Source organism: Gopherus flavomarginatus, chromosome 14 (genome assembly GCF_025201925.1).
Source record: "Gopherus flavomarginatus isolate rGopFla2 chromosome 14, rGopFla2.mat.asm, whole genome shotgun sequence".
NCBI lineage: Eukaryota > Metazoa > Chordata > Testudines > Testudinidae > Gopherus > Gopherus flavomarginatus.
The window spans coordinates 43,098,645-43,120,682 of NC_066630.1; the positions used below are offsets into that span (position 1 = coordinate 43,098,645).

General features: G+C 46.6%; 1 protein-coding gene across 6 annotated transcripts in view; it reads right to left on the bottom strand.

The window, feature by feature from the left end:
- Nucleotides 1–1,137: 1,137 nt before the first annotated feature.
- RFWD3 (ring finger and WD repeat domain 3) overlaps nucleotides 1,138–22,038 on the bottom strand; it is a 97,813-nt gene continuing 76,912 nt past the window's right edge. For all 6 annotated transcript variants that reach the window (XM_050922381.1, XM_050922378.1, XM_050922382.1 and 3 more), the window contains 5 exons: nucleotides 19,323–19,473; nucleotides 16,791–16,967; nucleotides 8,725–8,939; nucleotides 8,050–8,267; nucleotides 1,138–2,800 (listed from right to left, as the gene is read on the bottom strand). In XM_050922381.1, coding sequence (XP_050778338.1) covers nucleotides 2,657–2,800; nucleotides 8,050–8,267; nucleotides 8,725–8,939; nucleotides 16,791–16,967; nucleotides 19,323–19,473 — 905 coding nt within the window. In that variant the 3' untranslated portion in view covers nucleotides 1,138–2,656. The remainder of the gene's footprint in view (nucleotides 2,801–8,049; nucleotides 8,268–8,724; nucleotides 8,940–16,790; nucleotides 16,968–19,322; nucleotides 19,474–22,038) is intronic.

Here is a 22,038-nt window from a genome sequence, read left to right on the forward strand (position 1 = left end):
AGGTTAAGCCAGGAGCTCCCCGAAGCACACCTGCTGGAGTGATCAGGTGGGGGGACATCCCTCAGTACTGCAGCGCGAGGGAGTGACTGTCCCGAAAGTCTCTCATACCTCGTCAATGCCCGTGCCTTAGCACCCATTCATCTCCAGCTGAGCACTGGCGTAAAGGCAATCGGCTAATGGAGACTAGGCAGCAGCACAGTGTAACAGGGCAAGTAGGCTTCCTTCCCCAGCATTAACCGGGGGGGGCCTTTTCCCTCTGGAAGCTGCACGGTGCAGCCTCTCTGCTGAGCTACCTTTAAAGGGGGCAATTTTGCAACAGAAAAGCTTCAAAAACCGACTCCAACAAGAAACTGCTGAACTTGAATTAATATGCAAATTAGATACTATTAATTTGGGCTTGAATAGAGACTGGGAGTGGCTGGATCATTACACAAATTGAATCTATTTCCCCATGTTAAGTATCCTCACCTTTTTGTCAACTGTCTGAAACGGGCCATCTTGATTCTCACTACAAAAGTTTTTTTTCTCCTGCTGCTAATAGCTCATCTTAATTAATTAGCCTCTTAGAATTGGTTGGGCAACTTCCACCTTCTCATGTTCTCTGTATGTATATATATCTTCTTACTCTATGTTCCATTCTATGCATCTGATGATGGGGGGAGGGATAGCTCAGGGGTTTGAGCATTGGCCTACTAAACCCAGGGTTGTGAGTTCAATCCCTGAGGGGGCCATTAAGGGAACTGGGGTAAAAATCTGGGGATTGGTCCTGCTTGGAGCAGGGGGTTGGACTAGATGACCTCCTGAGGTCCCTTCCAACCCTAATAGTCTATGATTCTATGTGGGCTGTAGCCCACGAAAGCTTATGCCCAAATAAATTTGTTAGTCTCTAAGGTGCCACAAGTACTCCTCTTGATATTGATATGGAAGCCATCACAGGGGATTCAATTTTCACATTACATTCACTAGAAGCCTCTCAGGTATATTTACTAATAAATTCCCACATCCAATCTGGAAGTCCTATCAAATGTAGGGATCCTTGCCAGAGTACACAGAGCCTTGTTTATATTAATCTAGATGGAAGCACATTTCTGAAGCACACATTTCACAGGGTCAGACAGTTACGTCAGCAGAAGCAGGTTCTATAATGAGAAATGCTTTATTTTTCACATCACAAAAATAGAGGAACAAAATATCACACAGAAAAATAGATACAATTAAATGGAGAGGTATATATTTTACATAATCTTATTTTTAAAGAGGACACGCACAAAGGAAATTCACATCCCTGCAAGTTTTAGAAAGGAAAGTTGTTCTGTGGATTTAAATAGTGACACACTGGATCTGGTAACCTGAAAGATGCCGTTTACACAGACTACATGCAAGGAACAGTGTCTGGGGACAGGTTCCCCATACAGAGAAACTTTCTTGATAGTTTGCCTTTGGCAAATACAAATATGAAATGTAGATCCTGTTCATCCCCAAGTCAGAAAATGAAATGTCCTTACTCACAGGAACTGAGAATCAGTCTGCACACTTGGCACTCAAACCCCTTGGCTCACCCCCCACGCCACCAACTCTTTATGGGGAATTCCAGTTCAGACTCACATCTAGGATGTGCAGAATTGTGCCACAGACAAGGATGACCGGGACCATTCTGTGACCCTCTGGTGAAAATCAAACCTCAGGAAATCCCCAACAGTTCCTGTTAAATTTGGAACAAGGCAGCCAACATTTTCTCTTTCTTGTTTTTCAATTCAAATGCTGTTCAGCCACCTGAGCCTTAGGCAAGGTTAACATGAATTGTAACTACCATCAAAAGGCACAAAAGTCTCCCCACCCCACCCTATTGCTGACTTTCTCCAGACAAAAGACAGTTCTATGACGTTTGGACTGGGCTGCGCCTAAAGAGGAGGCAAGGTTCATACTATATGCATATGAAAATGCAGAAGAAAAGTGTTCTCACTGCAATCCCACAGCTATCTTCTCCGTGGCAAAGACTAATGACACAGAACTGGCTTTACTTGATTGATGGAAAAGCCCCACCAAGCTTGCTTTGCCCAGAAGCCTCAAAAAGAGCATAGGAACAGCTGAGTAAGTCCTTTACAGGACATGTCCACAACATTCCTGGGAAAATGCCCATCTAAGTACAAGGTAGCAGCCAAACTGCTACTTAAAGCCCCTTTCTTCATGCAGCAAAGGCAGCAGGACTGCAAAGTACAGGAGGAGTCTCAGACGTTCCTTTCCTTTGGGTCACTCTCTGAAGAAGTTTGCAAGTCCCAGCACTGTGTCAGTGCTTGGGAGGGGGAAGGAGTTATAAACACTGTGCAGCTGGAGACAGGCCAAGAGTGAGCACTACATTGAGGCAGGCTGCCAGTTTGCCTGAGAATAGAGAAAACCGACCTTGGGATCAACTGAAGGAATAAGGACAGATAAAAATTAGGTTAGGGGAGAAAAGACAAAACATCAGTGCTCCAGGCACCAGTGTGTCCCAGTTCCTGAATGCACTAACATGAGAGGTGCCGTGGCAGTTCCTGTCCTGTGAGCAACAAATGCAGGAAGGCCGAGGCTGGGACCATACTGATGTGGGCAGCAGGGAATTGTAGTTTAGCAGCACGTTTCGGAAGCTCCTCTCTGCGGAAGGCTTACAGAGCCTTTTTCACTCCCACTTGTAGAACTTCACCATCTTCTCAGTGAGAGTGGCCAGGAAGTTACTGCGGTTCACTGTGAAGGGGCAGATGTCCAGCACAGGTAAGTCAGTTTGTAGCTTCTGCAGTAAGGAGCCACTCCCAGCATCCCACACCTGTGAAGTACAAAAGGGTCAGTCACCACAGTTCTCACCTCCCACTCAGCCTCATTTCTAATGCTGCTGGCGGGAAGCAGCCCCCTCTTCAGAGAAACATCCCAGAGAGCGTAGCCATTTCCAACACCGTCCCCAGCCTGCCGAGACTCACTTTTCAACCAATAAGCCTGCCATGAGCCTCCCTTCTGGAAGGTCAGATAATCAGGGACATGAGTTTAGAGGTGCCACCTAAATGTTGCTGTGCAAGGTGCTGCTATTCAAAACAATTCTCATAAAAACGAATCCGTCCAGAAGTGGTTTCAAGAAGCCATGAACAGAAAGTGCAAGGTTTAGGAATACATGAACTTGAAACAGGAAACACTTCATTGTAAAAATGGGCTGGTGCAGAAGCAGCTGGGCCAGCAACGCCAAGTGTGATCAAAGATGAGAAATAAAAATGAAAACAAGTTCCTTCACTGTCACACTGACAATGTTAAGACAACCCTGAGGACAACTCTAAGACAATTCATCTGTAAGGCAAGGGCTGGATGACTCAAGGAAGGGCAGGCTAGTGGAAGAAATTAACATGTTGCTGGAAGTAACATGTATCTCCTGCTTAGGTACCCAACAAGAATGTGTGGGTAGGTTGAACTAAATTAATAACCCAAGTGAGGTAAGGTTGTGCTGCTTGTGGGCTAAAGCATCCTAGAGCTGCTAGGGTAACTTTCAGGCCATAATCCTGTGTACTTTTTGGAAGGGGAAATTAATTTGTGCTGGAGACAAGTTAGAACTGTTAGCAGGACAGCTGAAGGCTGACTGCACCAGAGAAGGTTGCTCTTTGAGCCAAAGGGCACAACCAACTACTGAAGTGGGAAATTTACCATGCCTGAGAGATAGCACATATATGGGAGAGCTCGTCTGATCAGGGTGCACTGGCTAAGCAACACGACTGATTGAAGGAGAAGGCAAACCCTGTCCTCCCAGTCTCTGCTTTTCTAAGCACTCCACTTCAGTCTTCCCTTTGTATTCTTGGGAAATCACATGCATACAAAGCCACATGCACTCTCCCTGATGTGCTATCTAGGCAGCAGGTAGCTGGACAAAGACAGAAGAGAAAGAGTAGCGGTCTGGGCTGACTAGACTATTTGAAAAAGCTTGCACATTTTCTTCTCCAGTCTTAGGTTGGACGTGCATGTCAGGCAGTGTAAGCAGGATGTAAAAGCAGGTTGGGAGTTAGTCTGGTGGGCATTAATGCCCTGATCCTGCAAGCTACTTTGTACTAGGGGCTATAGGTCTCAGACAGAACCCCAGGGAAGTTAACATACAAAGCAGAAGGCAGACAATCACTCACTTCTGTGTTCTTAGTAGCCTGTGCTAACTCAGGGAAAATGGAAAATGGGCAAGGCTGGTCATTTGTGATGAGGCAGTCTGATTTTTGCTTTTTAAAGTTTTTCTTAAAACATGTCCCATGGCTCAGTAATCCTGTACAAAATTCCTTTAGCTTGCATTTCCCACAAAGATTATATAAATTCAACACTTACTTCTGCAAAAGTCATCTTCCAGACATGAACCAAATGTAGCCAGTACTCCCTAAATCAGAGATGGGCAAACTTTTTGGCCCGAGGGTCACATCTGGGAGGGGAAATTGCAAGCAGGGCCATGAATGTAGGGCTGGGGCAAGGGGTTGGGATACAGAAGGGAGTGCAGGATGTGGGAGGGGGTGCGGTGTGCAGGAAGGGGCTCAGGGCAAGGGGTTGGGGCAGAGGAGGAGTGTGGGGTGTACAAGGGGGCCAAGGGAAGGGGGTTAGAGTCCAGGAAGGGGTGTGGAGTGCGGAAAAGGGGCTCAGGGCAGGAGTTCGGGCTCTGGCCTGGCGCTGCTTACCTGGAGCAGCTCCAGGGTGGCAGTGGCGCTCAGGCAGGCTCCCTGCCTGCCTTCACCCTGCACTGCTCCCAGAAGCAGCCAGCACCATGTCCCTGTGGCCCCTGGGGGAGGAGAGGGGAGCAGAGGACTCCACACGCTGCCCTTGCCTGTGGGTACCTCACCTAGGGTGACCATATGTCCCGATTTTATAGGGATAGTCCTGATATTTGGTCTCTCTCTTATATAGGCTCCTATTACCGCCACCCCCTGCCCCGATTTTTCACACTTACTGTCAGGTCACCCTAACCTCACCCGAAGCTCCCATTGGCTGAGGTTTCCTGTTCAGGAAGGTGGGAGGTGGTGTCTGCAAGTGAGGGCAGCACACAGAGCCCTCTGCCCCTACTCCTCCAGGGACCAAAGGAACATGGTGCTGACTGCTTCTGGGAGCAGTGCGGGGGCCGTGCCGCCACGGGGGTGGTAATCCCGCAGGCCAGATTCAAAGTCCTGACGGGCTGGACCTGGCCTGTTTGCTCACCCTTGGCCCAAGTCCTACCCAAAAATGTGTACTTCACAGAGCATTCCTGTTCTTTGATATGTGGTTATGTGTACCGTTAACAGAAGATCTATAAACCCATGTAATTTAGGAATATTACATGTTTCATCAAGACAAGACCTCTGTTTATCAATAGTCTGTGTGTGTTATGATTACTCTTAGTGTAAAGAATTTTAGTAATACAATTTAATGCACTAAAAAAAAAAAATCTTCCACCATGATTTCAACAGCTTCCACCCCACCATCAACCTCAGCCTGGACCAATCTACACGGGAGGTCCACTTTCTTGACACCACGGTGCAAATAAGTGATGGTCACATTAACACCACCCTATATCGAAAACCTACCGACCGCTATGCCTACCTTCATGCCTCCAGCTTCCATCCCGGGCACATCACACAATCCATTGTCTACAGCCAAGCACTGAGGTACAACCGCATCTGCTCTAACCCCTCAGACAGAGACCAACACCTACAAAATCTCCACCAAGCATTCTCAAAACTACAATACCCGCAGGAGGAAATAAGGAAACAGATCAACAGAGCCAGACGTGTACCCAGAAGCCTCCTACTGCAAGACAAACCCAAGAGAGAAACCAACAGGACTCCACTGGCCATCACATACAGCCCCCAGCTAAAACCCCTCCAACGCATCATCAAGGATCTACAACCCATCCTGGACAATGATCCCACACTTTCACAGGCCTTGGGTGGCAGGCCAGTCCTTGCCCACAGACAACCTGCCAACCTGAAACATATTCTCACCAGTAACTGCACACCACACCATAATAACTCTAGCTCAGGAACCAATCCATGCAACAAACCTCGATGCCAACTCTGCCCACATATCTACACCAGCGACACCATCACAGGACCTAACCAGATCAGCCACACCATCACTGGTTCGTTCACCTGCACATCCACCAATGTCATATACGCCATCATATGCCAGCAATGCCCCTCTGCTATGTACATCGGCCAAACTGGACAGTCTCTACGGAAAAGGATAAATGGACACAAATCAGACATTAGGAATGGCAATATACAAAAACCTGTAGGAGAGCACTTCAACCTCCCTGGCCACACTATAGCAGACCTTAAGGTGGCCATCCTGCAGCAAAAAAACTTCAGGACCAGACTTCAAAGAGAAACTGCTGAGCTTCAGTTCATCTGCAAATTTGACACCATCAGCTCAGGATTGAACAAAGACTGTGAACGGCTTGCCAACTACAGAACCAGTTTCTCCTCTCTTGGTTTTCACACCTCAACTGCTAGAACAGGGCCTCATCCTCCCTGATTGAACTGACCTCGTTATCTCTAGCTTGCTTGCTAGCATATATATACCTGCCCCTGGAAATTTCCATTACATGCATCTGAGGAAGTGGGTATTCACCCACGAAAGCTCATGCTCCAAAATGTCTGTTAGTCTATAAGGTGCCACAGGATTCTTGGCTGCTTTTAAAAAAATCTTATGCACAGATTCTGCAAGGGGAGGGGATTTAAATTAAAACTGATTTTTTCCCTACACCCACTCCCCCCCACCCCACCCTGCTTTAATACTAGGATACGGAGCCTCTCACTCCTGCGACTAGTTCAGTTCCAGCCTGGGTTTACTGTGACTATGAGCTACGAACTAGCAGCTCTTCAGCCTGTGGGAGATAATGGATTGAGATGTAACAATTTCCCACCTGGTCAGGATCAACAAGAACCCTGGTTGTTTGTTTCAGAGAAAACATGAAGAATGAACTAGCTTCACTCCTAGAGATGATCCCTGCAAGTCAGTGTTTAGTCACACTGACAGGGCAATGTGGATGAAGCAGTATAGCTTCTTGTGCTGTTCCCTAACCACAGAACAGTTACATTAGTCTCCAACAGCTGTTACACCTCTACCCTGTTATAATGCCACCCAATATAACACACAATCAGATATAACGCGGTAAAGCGGCGCTCAGCGGTGGGTGGGTGGGCTGCGTGCTCAGGTGGATCAAATCAAGTTCGATATAACGCGGTAAGATTTTTTGGCTCCTGAAGACAGCGTTATATCGCGGTAGAGGTGTATTTTATTGCTCCCAAGGAAGGCTGGATGGACCAATTCTCTATCAGACCCCTTATGTAAGCAAGAGGTTTGCTTTGAGGCTGTAGCCATAGCATTTTAAACATATCTAAATGCTAAGGTATGCTCTTACCTTGGAGGCTGAAGTCCTCCTTCAACCTCAGAACAGACACCACACAGATGGCAGCAGTACAAGTCTTCCTCCCCTATCCCTTGCCAACCTGTCTCAACCCTAACCTGACGAGACCATCTCTAGGAGGGAAGTTCATCGCCGGGCTGCCATAGACCATATCGTAGGAAGTGATGCTGCAACTCTGCAGGCTTGAACTCTTCGCTGTGAGCTGGTATTGAGCTAGTGTGCCAGCATGCTGCTACTGTAAGTGGCACTGTGCCGGCAGGGGTACCATTTGTACAACATGATGTTCTCTTTGGAAGAAGGTGTTAATTCCAAGGCCATTGCCAGGGTCTATCATGGCTAACTACATTCTGCCTATCTACATTCCTCCAGTAGGAAACAGGGACAAGTTTACTACAGGAGCAACCTGCCTATATTTAAATTAAGGACACAGCATTTAGTTTTGTGCATTGCTGGTTTTCAGTCTAAAGCAGTATCTCCAAATTGCCAGGGAGTTAGCTAGTCCCACAAGCAAAGTATGGAAAGTTAATATACACACCCCCAGCTCCCTGCCCACTCACCTGTTACCCACAATGCAAGTTCCATCACACTGGATTTAACAACACTGGGACAGATAAGGTTTCCCTCTTAAGCACTGCCTGGTGAAAATGAAAGGAAAAAGGAAATACCATGGTAGAGTTTGAGGCCTCATCGCCAGCGCACACCAAGATGCTGCCATCCTCCTCTGGACTCCGAAAGATGGCATTTTTGGTCAGCAGTTTGCAGGTGGGCCCAGCACTGAATGTCTGAACTGGGTGACAGGAGCAGACCATGTCGACAGATGCATCCATCAGTTGGCTACAGGACAGTTCCATCACCACACAATGCAGGCAATTGTTGCTCTTATCTGTGGGATGTAGACAAAGGGTAGCTCCACTGACAAGCTGAGTCACTTGCCAAATACCATTTTCCCCAATGTACAGTAGCCTCTCCAGGAAAGGGCCAGAACTAAGCTACAAAGAGACGAGAATCCTAATACAAACCCACTCAGTCACCACAGGGATGGAAGCCCTAGGCAAGAGGTGTTGTTGGGCAAAAGAAACAATCCATTCTCAGCAGCCTCTGTTCTGTACATGTGCAGCCGCACAAAAAGCTTTACTGTGTCCAAGGGGGCACATGGTACTAGTGAGCTATCCAGGCCTTCGCCTTTGAGAAGTAAAAGCATCATTTCTGCTATGCTCTCAGCCTTCCAAAGCTGCCACCAAATCCTGGCACCTCACAGGGGCTTATGTGGCAGGGCAGAATTACGGCAAACTGACAAAAGCGCTGCACAGAAGGTGCTGTACTTGCACACAATTACTTACTAGGCCTGTAAGTTGCAAGGCAGTGCCGAGTGCTGATTTCAGTCTGAATATCTATGCAGCCTCCAGGCTCTAGAGGCAGATGGTGAGGCCGGTAGGAGTTGCTGGCCTTCTGTTCCCAAAAGCAGCCTCCTTCTAAGCTCCCAGCTACTACTCCACCGTATGGCAGTGTGGCGGAGGCCATTCGGGGCAGGTAGGACAGGGACACCACAGGACACCTGAAAGGAGAATTTTTGAGAGCCTGTAACTTGACCATTCAGCTTTAACACTTCCGACTCCCTTCCCAGAGTCTTGATTTCTCCCAGTTGCACTTTTCAAGGGGGGTTCACAGTCAAGTTTCTGATAATTAGCTCTCTTCATTATTTAGTAGTTAACATAAGTGATCAGAAGCTTTTGGACACAAATTAAGCAACAATTATTGCTATAAAATGCCCCCTTGAAAGACACACCCAATAGGATTTAGCAAGCATGTGAGGATGACAGCATGAAATTAAACACAGAATCACAGAATCGTAGGTCTGGAAAGGACCTCGTGAGGTCATCTAGTCCACTCATGGCAGGACTAAGTATTATCTCGACCAGTGGTTTTCAAACTTTTTGTATTGGTGACCCCTTTCACACAGCAAGCTTCTGAGTGTGACCCCTCCCATATAAATTAAACAAGGTGGAGGGGAAAGGGGAGGGGAGGAATTGTAATTTAATGAGGGCTTAGGGCTATCAGCCCTACGGACCTGACAGCTCACAGCCCCCATGTAACCACCTTGTTACCCCCTGAGGAATCATGACCCCCCCAGTCTGAGAACCCCTGATCTAGACCATCCCTGACAGGTGTTTGTCTAATCTGCTCTTAAAAATCTCCAATAATGGAGATTCCACAACTTCCCTAGGCAATTTATTAGGGCATCAATCACAGTTAACACACAAGATTAATTCAAAACAATTAATCGAGATTAATCGCACTTAGAATACCAATTGAAATTTATTAAATATTTTTAGATGTGTTCCTACTTTTTCAATATTGATTTCAATTACAACACAAAATACAAAGTGCACTTTCACAGCAGATTTGACAAAACGCAAAGAAGGTACCGATATGAGATTTTTAAAAATAGCTATAGCACTCAACCCAAGGTTTAAGAATCAGAAGTGTTGTCCAAAATCTGAGAGGGATGAGGTGTGGAGCTTGCTTTTAGAAGTCTTAAAGGAGCAATACTCCAATGCGAAAAACTACAGAACTCGAAAAGCAGCAGAGAATCCTGTGGCACATTATAGACTAACAGACGTTTTGGAGCATGAGCTTTCGTGGGTGAATACCCACTTCCTCAGATGCATGTAATGGAAATATCCAGGGGCAGGTATATATATGTGTGCTAGCAAGCAAGCTAGAGATAACAAGGTCAGTTCAATCAGGGAGGATGAGGCCCTGTTCTAGCAGTTGAGGTGTGAAAACCAAGAGAGGAGAAACTGGTTCTGTAATTGGCAAGCCGTTCACAGTCTTTGTTCAATCCTGAGCTGATGGTGTCAAATTTGCAGATGAACTGAAGCTCAGCAGTTTCTCTTTGAAGTCTGGTCCTGAAGTTTTTTTGCTGCAGGATGGCCACCTTAAGGTCTGCTATAGTGTGGCCAGGGAGGTTGAAGTGCTCTCCTACAGATTTTTGTATATTGCCATTCCTAATGTCTGATTTGTGTCCATTTATCCTTTTCCGTAGAGACTGTCCAGTTTGGCCGATGTACATAGCAGAGGGGCATTGCTGGCATATGATGGCGTATATGACATTGGTGGATGTGCAGGTGAACGAACCAGTGATGGTGTGGCTGATCTGGTTAGGTCCTGTGATGGTGTCGCTGGTGTAGATATGTGGGCAGAGTTAGCATCGAGGTTTGTTGCATGGATTGGTTCCTGAGCTAGAGTTATTATGGTGTGGTGTGCAGTTACTGGTGAGAATATGTTTCAGGTTGGCAGGTTGTCTGTGGGCAAGGATTGGCCTGCCACCCAAGGCCTGTGAAAGTGTGGGATCATTGTCCAGGATGGGTTGTAGATCCCTGATGATGCGTTGGAGGGGTTTTAGCTGGGGGCTGTATGTGATGGCCAGTGGAGTCCTGTTGGTTTCTCTCTTGGGTTTGTCTTGCAGTAGGAGGCTTCTGGGTACACGTCTGGCTTTGTTGATCTGTTTCCTTATTTCCTCCTGCGGGTATTGTAGTTTTGAGAATGCTTGGTGGAGATTTTGTAGGTGTTGGTCTCTGTCTGAGGGGTTAGAGCAGATGCAGTTGTACCTCAGTGCTTGGCTGTAGACAATGGATCGTGTGATGTGCCCGGGATGGAAGCTGGAGGCATGAAGGTAGGCATAGCGGTCGGTGGGTTTTCGATATTGGGTGGTGTTAATGTGACCATCACTTATTTGCACCGTGGTGTCAAGAAAGTGGACCTCCCGTGTAGATTGGTCCAGGCTGAGGTTGATGATTGAGGAAGCTGTTGAAATCATGGTGGAATTTTTCCAGAGTCTCCTTCCTATGGGTCCAGATGATGAAGATGTCATCAATGTAGCGTAGATAGAGAAGGGGTGTGAGTGGACGAGAGCTGAGGAAGCGTTGTTCCAGGTCGGCCATGAAGATATTGGCATATTGTGGGGCCATGCGGGTCCCCATAGCAGTGCCACTGATCTGGAGATATATATTGTCATCAAATTTGAAATAGTTGTGTGTAAGTATAAAGGCACAGAGCTCAGCAGCCAGTTGTGCTGTGGCATCATCAGGGATAGCGTTCCTGACAGCTTGTATTCCATCTGTGTGTGGGATGTTTGTGTAGAGAGCCTCTACATCCGTGGTGGCTAAGATGGTGTTTTCTGGGAGGTCACCAATGCATTGTAGTTTCCTCAGGAAATCAGTGGTGTCACGGAGATAGCTGGGAGTGCTGGTGGCATAGGGTCTGAGTAGAGAGTCCATATATCCAGATAGTCCTTCAGTGAGAGTGCCAATGCCCGAGATGATGGGGCGTCCAGGATTTCCGGGTTTGTGGATCTTGGGTAGTAGATAGAATAATCCTGGTCGGGGCTCTAAGGGTATGTTGATTTGTTCCGGTGTTAGTGTAGGGAGTGTCCTGGGTAGATTTTGCAGTTTCTTAGTGTATTCCTCAGTGGGATCTGAGGGAAGTGGCCTGTAGAATTTGGTATTGGAGAGTTGTCTGGCTGCCTCCTTTTGATAGTCAGACCTGTTCATGATGACAACGGCACCTCCTTTATCAGCCTCTTTGATGATAATGTCAGAGTGGTTTCTGAGGCTGTGGATGGCATTGCGTTCTGCACGACTTGGGTTGTGAGGCAAGCGATGTTGTTGTTCCACGATTTCTGCCTGTGCACGCCGGCGGAAGCATTCAATGTATAGGTCCAGGCTGTCATTTCGACCCTCAGGAGGAGTCCATGTGGAGTTCTTTTTCTTGTGCTGTTGGTGGGAGGGCACCCGTGTATCAGTGCACTGTTCAGTGTTGTCCTGGAAGTATTCTTTGAGTCGGAGACGGCGAAAGTAGGCTTCCAGATCGCCACAGAACTGTATCATGTTGGTGGGGGTGGCAGGGCAGAAAGAGAGTCCCCAAGATAGGACAGACTTTTCTTCTGGGCTGAGTGTGTAGTTGGATAGATTGACGATATTGCTGGGTGGGTTAGGGGTACCACTGTTGTGGCCCCATGTGGCAGGTAGGAGTTTAGACAGCTTACAGTCCTTTTTCCTTTGAAGAGAGGTGAAGTGAGTAATGTAGATCTCCTGTCTTATTCTAGTGAAGTCCGTTTGTATAGAAGTTTGGTTATTAATGAGAGTCTCCAGGTTGGAGAGCTCTTTTTTGATGTTTTCCTGTTTGCTGTATAGGATGCTGATCAGGTGGTTCCTCAGTTTTTTTGACAGAGTATGACATAATCTCTCACTGTGGTCTGTGTAGTATGTAGATAGCAGTGGATTTTTTACCTTTAGCCCATTTGGTATGATGTCCATCCGTTTGCATTTGGAAAGGAAGATGATATCTGTCTGTATTTGTGCAAGTTTCTTCATGAGGTTGATGGATTTCCATTCCATATGGCTAAATGCAGTACCTTGCATGGTGTCAAGTATCAGAGGGTAGCCGTGTTAGTCTGGATCTGTAAAAGCAGCAAAGAATCCTGTGGCACCTTATAGACTAACAATCACCAACTCGAATCACCAAAAAAGAAAATCAATCTTCTGCTGGTGGCATCTGACTCAGATGATGAAAATGAACATGCGTTGGTCCGCTCTGCTTTGGATCATTATCAAGCAAAATCCACAATCACCATGGAAGCACATCCTCTGGAATGGTGGTTGAAGCATAAAGGGACATATGACTCTTTAGCACATCTGGCACGTAAATATCTTGCAACGCCAGCTACAACAGTGCCATATGAAGGCCTGTTCTCACTTTCAGGTGACATTGTAAACAAGAAGCAGGCAGCACTATCTCCTGCAAATTGTAATCAACTTTGTCTGAGTGATTGGTGACCAAGGAGGAGGACTGAATGGACTTGTGGGCTCTAAAGTTTTACATTGTTTTCTTTTTGTAAGTTCAACTTTCATGGTAAAGAGATTGCACTACAGTGCTTGTATGAGGTGAACTGAAAAATACAATTTTGTTTTTTACAGTGCAAATATTTGTAATAAAAAATAAATATAAACTGAGCACTGTCCACTTTGTATTCTGTGTTGTAACTGAAATTAATGTATTTGAAAATGTAGTAAACATCCAAAAATATTTAAAATAAATGGTATTCTATTGTTGTTTAATATCATGATTAATCGTGATTAATTTTTTTAATCTCTTGACAACCCTACAATTTATTTCAGGGATTAACTACTCTGACAGTTAAGAACATTTTCCTAATGTCCAACCTAAACCTCGCCTGCTGCAATTTAAGCTTCTTGTCCTAACCTCAGAGATAAAGGAGAACAATTTTTCTCCCTCCTCCTTGTAACATCCTTTGTACTTGAAAACTTATGTCCCCTCTCAGTTCTCTTTTCCAGAGTAAACAAACCTAATGCTTTCATTCTTCCCTTATAGATTATGTTTTCTAGACCTATAATAATTTTTTGTCGCTATTCTCTGGATTTTCTCCAATTGGTCCATATCTTACCTGAAATGTGGTGCCCAGAACTGGACACAGTACTTCAGTTGAGACCTAATCAGTGCAGAGCAGAAGAATTACTTCTTTGTCTTGCTCATAAGAGTCAATACATTCCGGAATGATGTTTGCTTTTTTTGTTACAGAGTTATACTGTTGACTCATATCTAGCCTGTGGTCCACTATGACCCCCAGATCCCTTTTTGCAGTACTCCTTCCTAGGCAGTAATTTCCTGTTTTGTACGTGTGCAACTGATTGTTCCTTCCTAAGTGGAGTACTTTGCATTTGTTCTTATTGAATTTCATCTTATTTACTTCAGACCATTTCCCCAGTTTGTCCAGATCACTTTGAATTTTTATCCTATCCTCCACATCACTTGCAACCCTCACAGCTTGGTATCGTCCATTATCTTTAGAAGTGTACTGTCTGCAACATCTAAATCACCAATGAAGATACTGAACAGAACCAGACCCAGAACTGATCCCTGTGGGACCCAACTTGATATGCCCTACCAGCTTGACTGAACCACTGGTAACTACTCTCTGGGAACAGTTTTCCAACAAGTTATGCACCCACCTTATAGTAGCTCCATTTAAGTTGTATTTCCCTAGTTTATTTATGAGAAGGTTATGTGAGACAGTATCAAAATCCTTGCTAGAGGCAAGATATACCACACAGAATCACAGAGTTGGAAGGGACCTCAGAGGTCATCAAGTCCAACCCACTGCCCAAAGCAAGCTCAATCCCCAGATTTTTGCCCCAGATCCCTAAGCCCCCTCAAGGACTGAACAAACAACCCTGGGTTTAGCAGGCCAATGCTCAAACCACTGAGCTCCATTATCTTCCCAGGTACTGAAGTTAAGCTGAGTGGTTTGTAATTCCCTAAGTTGTCCTTATTCCCCTTTGTATACATGGGTACTACTTTGCCCTTTTCCAGTCCTCTGGAATCTCTCCTATCTTCACAACTTTTTGAAGATCACTAACGGCTCAGATATTTCTTCATGTACTTCCCCATATCTGAACTAGTAAGGGTGAAATAAAATCCAGAGAGGTAATGATCTTAGTGTTTCAGGGGCTTATGCCCCAACTTTCCTCTATCAAAACAAAAAAATGTAGTCTCATAATCAGGGCCCTACCAATTCTATAGCTGTGAAAAACATGTCACGGACCATGAAATAAGCCCTTCCCCATGAAATTTGATCTCCCCAAAATCAGATGGATTGAGTAGGGACAGGACTTGTCCTTCCCCTGCAAATTATCAGAGGGAGATTAGACGCACCTCCATAGGCAGCGTAAAAGTGAAGGTGGGCTCCAGACTTCTACCCCCCATGGCTCTGGTCAGGGCTGGGGGCTGCTCAGGCTCCAGCAGTGTCTTGGGGCTTCCATCTCTGTGGCTCCTGCCAGGGCTCAGAGACCTGGGCTGGGGGCTGCCACCCCCACACCTCCAGCCCCCACAGCTCCTGCCTGGGCTCTGGGTGCTTGAGCTCCAGGGTTTCTGCTCCCTCCCCCTGTGGCTCCTGCCCAGGGTCAGGGCTGCCCATGCGTAGCTTCCCCCACGGGCTCAGGGACCTGAGCTGGGGGCTGCCACCCAGGACTCGGGGCTTTTGCCCCCCACAGCTCCTGCCCTGACTCTGGGCCACCCGGGTTCAGGGCTTCTGTCCTCTCCCCTGGCTCCTGCCTGGGCTTGGGGTTGCAGCATCTGCTGGGGTTTGGGGCTTCCATCCTGTGGCTCCTGCCAGGGCTGTGGCACTAATTTTTCAAATTGTCCAAGGCCCCAGTACTGGCCCCAACTAGCAGCTAGGAGCCCCTAGTTGGGGCGATCCCCAGTGCTGCTGGGAGATCTGACCTACCTCCACCTCTGGGAGCCTCTCCAGCTGCAGGAAACTCTGCAGCTGCTGCCTTCAGAACTGAGCTCCGAAGGCAGTACAGAAATGAGTATAGCAATCCTGTAACCCCCCTACAACAGCTTTGGGACCCCACCCACAATCCCCTTTTAGATCAGGGCCCCACGGTTATAACACTCTGAAATTTCAGAGATAAACATTTGAAATTGTGAAATTGACCAATTTTAAGTCTCTGCAGCCATGAAATTGACCAACGTGAACCGTGAATTTGGTAGGGCCCTATCCATAATGATGGACATGTAGACATGCCATGTTCCAGGACTGAGGGTAACAATTTACTAATCCTTTAAGAGGTGACCATATGTCAAAAGGCTGCAATGCCCAAAGAATCACTTGCAAACATTTTAAAGGACCTGTTCCACCTTGCAACATTACAGGAGCATCAGAGCCAACACACTAAGGGAACCCTGAAGAAAACTATTTGTATCTTGGCACTATTCCTGCGTGCTGGGCACTCTCTCTCCCTGGGAAAACCTTTTGTACGCCACAACACATATATACTCAGAACATGTCTCTTAACGTGTTTAGAAACCAATCATCAAACAACTTGTCCCTGCTACCTATGAAAGAGGACAGTAGGGAGGCAGGACATAATTAGTCATATTAACCCTATGCCCGCCCTTCCCAGAGTCTAATACCTTATCCCAATAGAAATGCCAAGTTGTGAAGAGAATCCAACAATACTCAGAGGCTCAAACTCAAGTTGCCTGGTATAAGACTTCTCAGCATGCTCCAGACATTGACAAGCATAGCCCGTTTTAGTGTCCAAAACTATACCACACAGCTCTCAGGGAATCTTGACCAAACATTTGTACTAATGTTTAATTCTCAGGTGCAGAACTGCAGAGGTGACAGTATCTCAGATTGTTGCATCCCTGCTCCTGGTTCTGAATCTGCCCTGAGCTGTGAGCCAATATTTTTACAGCTTACCGTCAACGTGCACAAAAGATGCTGTTTAATCAGGCGAGTATACTCACCTGTGTAAGATGCTACATTTAACTTGCAGTGCACTTGTGAAATTCTGGGATAGAGAGCGTGAAACCATACCTGGACTTCTGAGGGGCTAGTTCCTGGACATGAGAGCTTGTGTTTCTTAGATCATACACTAGGATAGAGCCATTGACAAGCCCAGCATAGATATAATTGGTATCATCAAGGCACCAGCAGCAGCTCCACACAGGGCGGCCAGCATTGTATGTCTGGACCACAGTATTTGTTGTCAAACTGTGGAGGCAAAGGAATATGTTGACAATGCAAACGTATACTGAGTCTTCTCATCCCACAGAATAACATACCAAGCCAACAAATCTAGAATAAAACTCTGCTAAGGAACTGAAAAGTAGGCTGTTCTCCACTACAGATTTTAATCTCCATACTCCAGAAAAGAATCTGAAGAATATAGATAGTATATCACTGTGAAACTGTCAAAAGAATGCATAAAGATTTAGCATTCCACCAAAGCATATACAAAGCTGAAACAGGTAAAATGCCTCCTTCTCTTTGACTTTTTGGGTTGATTCTAGGGAATAAAAATCACTTTACATTGGCTGCAGGGATGGGGGTTTCAGACTGAGATCCTAACTGCTTTGTTGGGAGAGCAGGGTTAAATTACTCGTCTGGAAATAGGAGGAGAAGGCATTGCACTGTGGTCCCAGAATACTGTATATCCCAGAAACTGGGAGCCTCATTCATTGGGATTCCTCACCCTGCTTAGTTATTCTCTTTTGCCTGTTCATTTGAAGAGGGCTCACGTTCTGAGAAACAGCATTTAACACAAAGGAACTGATTTAAGCAAGTGTTAGAGTGTGAATAGGGTAAACAAAACAGTATAAGTACACACACACACACACAGACACACACAGATATGAATGTCAAAAAATTCTTAGTAGATCGCAGAACACGGCCAGTGGGGGAGAATATGCTGTGTTTGGGAGAAGGCAGAGGAGCTGAAACAACAGCTGAGGCCGGCGTTACTGAAGAAACTGGAAATTAAAGTGGATTTTGCATGGAGGGATGTATCAGAGACATGTGGCAAAATGAGATCTAGTAGGGGTAAAATATAAAGATGATATCAAAAAAAGGGAACCTGTAGAGTCATTCACCCAAGATACCCACAACAGATATTCTGCACAGAAGGAACCACCAGGGGCAGGGGGGAAGTCGGGTGACCCAGATGAAGGTTCCAATAGTTGGGAACCAGACAGCAGTGACTTATGTAGAGAACAATGTGTTATGTTTTCTTCCATGTATCAGAACAGGAGATGTAACAAAAAGGACAAAGTACATCCTGGAGAATTCTTATTAGGTGTATGCAAATGGCAACAAGTGATTAGAGAAGGGAGGCTGACATAGTCAAGCAACCTGAGGGACCAATGCAGGCAATCTTCTGAGACAACATTCTGGTATCAAGCAAAAGTGAAGACTGGATACAACTTGTTCGAGACCAACTGTTGGACGTATCGGTAGCGTAAAGAGGAAGGTTTGGGTATCAAGCATTGGTATAAATTCTGTGATGAGTGGCAACTACTTGCACTAAACTGTCTCCAATTATGCAAGAGTACCACCTTACAAGCTCAGAACTTACACACTGGTTTTGAAGTAGGCAGGAAGGGGGAACTTGTTTAACTCAAAAGTATGTAACATATTCCACCATATAGACAATGGGAATGGGAAAATTAGAATTAAATTAATCTCTTATTGCAAAACAACTTTACTTTCTTAACTATGTATGTATACATGGATGCCAAGAGCATGAAGAACTGGAAGAGACATCGACCTCACACCCTAGAGGGCATAACTGTAGCCTGTCCTAACTGAAAAGAGAAATGTTAAGTTGAGTAGCACTGGAGCTCAAGAGGTTTAGTCAGCCAGTGAGAAATACTGATGTAGGTAGTAAGGAGACAAAATACCCCAACATCACAATACTCAGTGGGCATCTGCTACAGACCACCAGGACTGGAGGAATACATCCCACCTATCCTGTGGGATTCCTCTACCCGAACATGTTCTTTTAAGTCGCCCAGCCCAGCTATAGAGATGTACTGTTCCTACATTACTGGGACAGGAGATCTCAGAAGTGCTGTTTGGTGCTCTGTCCATGTGCTTCAGGTGTGTGCAGCTCAGCCTCGATTAGAAATTTCAAATCAGAGCAACCTTCTGAGGAATAGGGAACAGACAGAGGAAAACAGTAAAAACCCTGATCCTAGATCAAAGAGAATCAAGCAGGAAGTAAAAGTCACACTAGCAGATACTGTTAGACTTGTACCACAGGATACAGCTGATCTGTGCTGGCTTACTTTCAAAGCTGTACCCAGAGATGCCACTGGGAGGAGGCACCAGGAAAACGTAGGGCCATAGTCCCTTCCTCATTCAGAGGACTGGGAAGTGAGAACAATTCATCAGATTAATGCCCACATTCAAGAGGATGGATGAAGCTCACACTGAGATCTGTTCTCAACTCCCTGCAAGAAAGAAAAAATAGGTGCTCCAAAGTGCACACAGGTGAGCTAGAGATAAAGCCAAACCCTGGAAAACGTTAAGGGCAGATGGGGTGGACGGCCCCTGTTCAGCAGCACACACCTGGTAAGTTTGAGCATGTGGTCCAAAGCAGCAGACAGCAGCAAGCCATCTGCTCGATTACTGAAGGCCAGTCCCCGGATCTGCTTACTGTGGATGGGAATGTACTGACTGCTCTTCAGGTTGGCAGTACTCATCATCTTAACGCCACAACCTGTCATGAAGAAAGAACAAAGCTGATCAGTCAGATACTGTGTATGCTGGTGACTACATCTAGTTATTGGGGTGTCTGGCTTTAACCTATAGTCTCACTTCAGAGCTACAGTATCTATGCTGAACTTGTGGGGAGAAATGTGCACAGGAAGGGTAGGCATCTTGTTCTGGAGATCAGTCACTACAGAACTCCTTACTCTGCTCCTCCAGGCGTTCTGGTCAGTGTGACAGAACTCATGAGAATTTCAGCATTAGTATCATGATCTGTCAGTTGCTCTCGACCCAGGTCCTAGACATTCTAGCCAAATTAAACAAGTCCCAGTGCTCAGTGTGGCTGGAGCTCTATACAGGATGATAATGTACTTTCAAAGAATAATTACCGGTAAACTGTTCACCTGTACTCTAGAAATGTCACTATACAGAGCTGCATTCAGATATTACTGAGCCAGAGAGCCGTCACTATATAGAAGCTAAGATGACTAATGTGAATTGAAAAGCTGTTCAGAAAGAAGAGAAAGTTACTCACTTCATGCAGTAACTGACATTCTTCGAGATGAGTGTCCCTGTGGGTGCTCCACTCCAGGTCAAGGTGCATTCCTGTGCCTTCGATCAGAGATTTTTGCAGCAGTTCCCGTATGGGCCTCGCGCACGGTCAGTGTTTGAACAGCACGTGCACAGCCCTGACTCCTCAGTTCCTTCTCTACAACGGAGTCTGCTCCAAACTCCAAAGCAGAGGGGAAGAGGATGAGTAGTGCAGCACACACAGGGACACTCATCTCGAAGAGCATCAATTCCTGCACAAGGCGAGCAACCACCTCTTCTCCTTCAAGAGATGTCCCGGTGGGTGCTCCACTCCAGGTGACTGAAAAGCGGTATCTCTGAGGATGGTCAGGATTTCAGATCTGGTAAGAAAGCTGTTGATAAGACAGCTTGACCCAGTTGGGTGTCCAATGAAGGACCCTGCATGAGAGTGTAATGTTTAGAAAACACAAGGTCCGATGCCCAAGTGGCCGCATTGCGTATGTCGGAAAGCGGGATGTTGTGAAGAAATGCTACAGAAGTGGACATGGATCTAGTAGAGCACTGGTTTTCAAATTTTTTTTTTTGGTGGCCTAGTTGAAGAAAACTGTTGATGTCTGCGACCCAATGGAGTTGGGGATGAGAGGTTTGGGAGGGGCTCAGGGCTGAGGCAGAGGGTTGGGGTGCAGGGCTGGGGTCTGGGAATGAGGGGTTTGGGAGGCTCAGGGCTGCGGGCTGAGGTGCAGGAGGGGGTCAGGGCTCTGGACTGAGGATGCAGGCTCTGGGGTGGGACCGGGAATGAGGGGTTTGGAATGCAGGAAGGGGATCCGGGTTTAGGTGGGCTCAGGGCTGGGGATTGGGGTGCAGGCATCTCCCAGTCAGCAGGGGTGCCAAGGCATACTTCCCGCCTGTCCTGGCACTGTGCAGCACACTGTGCCCCGGAAGTGGCCAGCCGCAGGTCCAGCTCCTAGGCAGAGGCACACAAGCAGCTCCGCCCAGCTTTTGCCTCCAGGCACAGCCAGCCCCCATCCAGCTCCCATTGGCCAGGAGCCAGTGCTTGGGGTGGGCGTAGCACGTGGAGCCCCATACCCGCCCCCCCAGGAGCCAGACCTGCTGCTGGCCACTTCCGGGGCGCAGTGCGCTGTCAGAACAGTTAGGGACTAGCCTGCCTTAGCTGGGCAGCACTGCCAATGGGAATTTTAATGGCCCGGTTGGCGGTGCTGACCACAGCCGCTGTGACCCAGTACCTTACATTGCATGACCCAGTACTGGGTTGCAACCCACAGTTTGAAAACCATTTAGTAAAGCGTGCCTTGATTGCCACAGGTTGGACTTGTTTCAACTGGTAACAGACGTATGCAGTCTGATATCCATTTGGATAGTCTCTGGGTGGAGATCACTTTGCCCTGAGATCATTGGGCAATAGATACAAAAGCTTAGGGGTCTGTCTAAATGGCTTTGTTCCATCACGATAGAAGGATAACACTCTACAAACATCAAGCATGTGCACTGCTACCTCAAATGCATTAGCATGTGGCTTTGGGAAGAATATTGGTAATAAATAATAATGGAGATATCCTAGTTCCTAGAACTGGAAGGGACCTTGAAAAGTCATTGAATTCAGCCCCCTGCCTTCACTAGCAGGGCCAAGTACTGATTTTTGCCCCAGATCCCTAAGTGGCCCCCTCAAGGATTGAACTCACAACCCTGGGTTTAGCAGGCCAATGCTCAAACCACTGAGCTATCCTCCCCTCCGGTATGTGAATAGGTTCATATAGGTGAAAGGACGAATGCACCTTAGAAAGGAATTGAGGATGTGTACAAAGTGTAACTTTGTCTCTAGAGAAGGTAGTATATGGAGGTTTGGCCATCAGCGTGGCGAGTTCCCCCACGCATCTGTCAGATGTAATTGTTACTAAGAAAGCGTTTTCATGGATAGGTGTAGAAGGGAGCAGGTAGCCAAGGGTTCAAAGGGTTTGTACATCAAAGCTCTGAGGACCAGGTGTAGATCCCGTGGCTCAGCCGGTAGTCTTACGTCCAGGTAGAG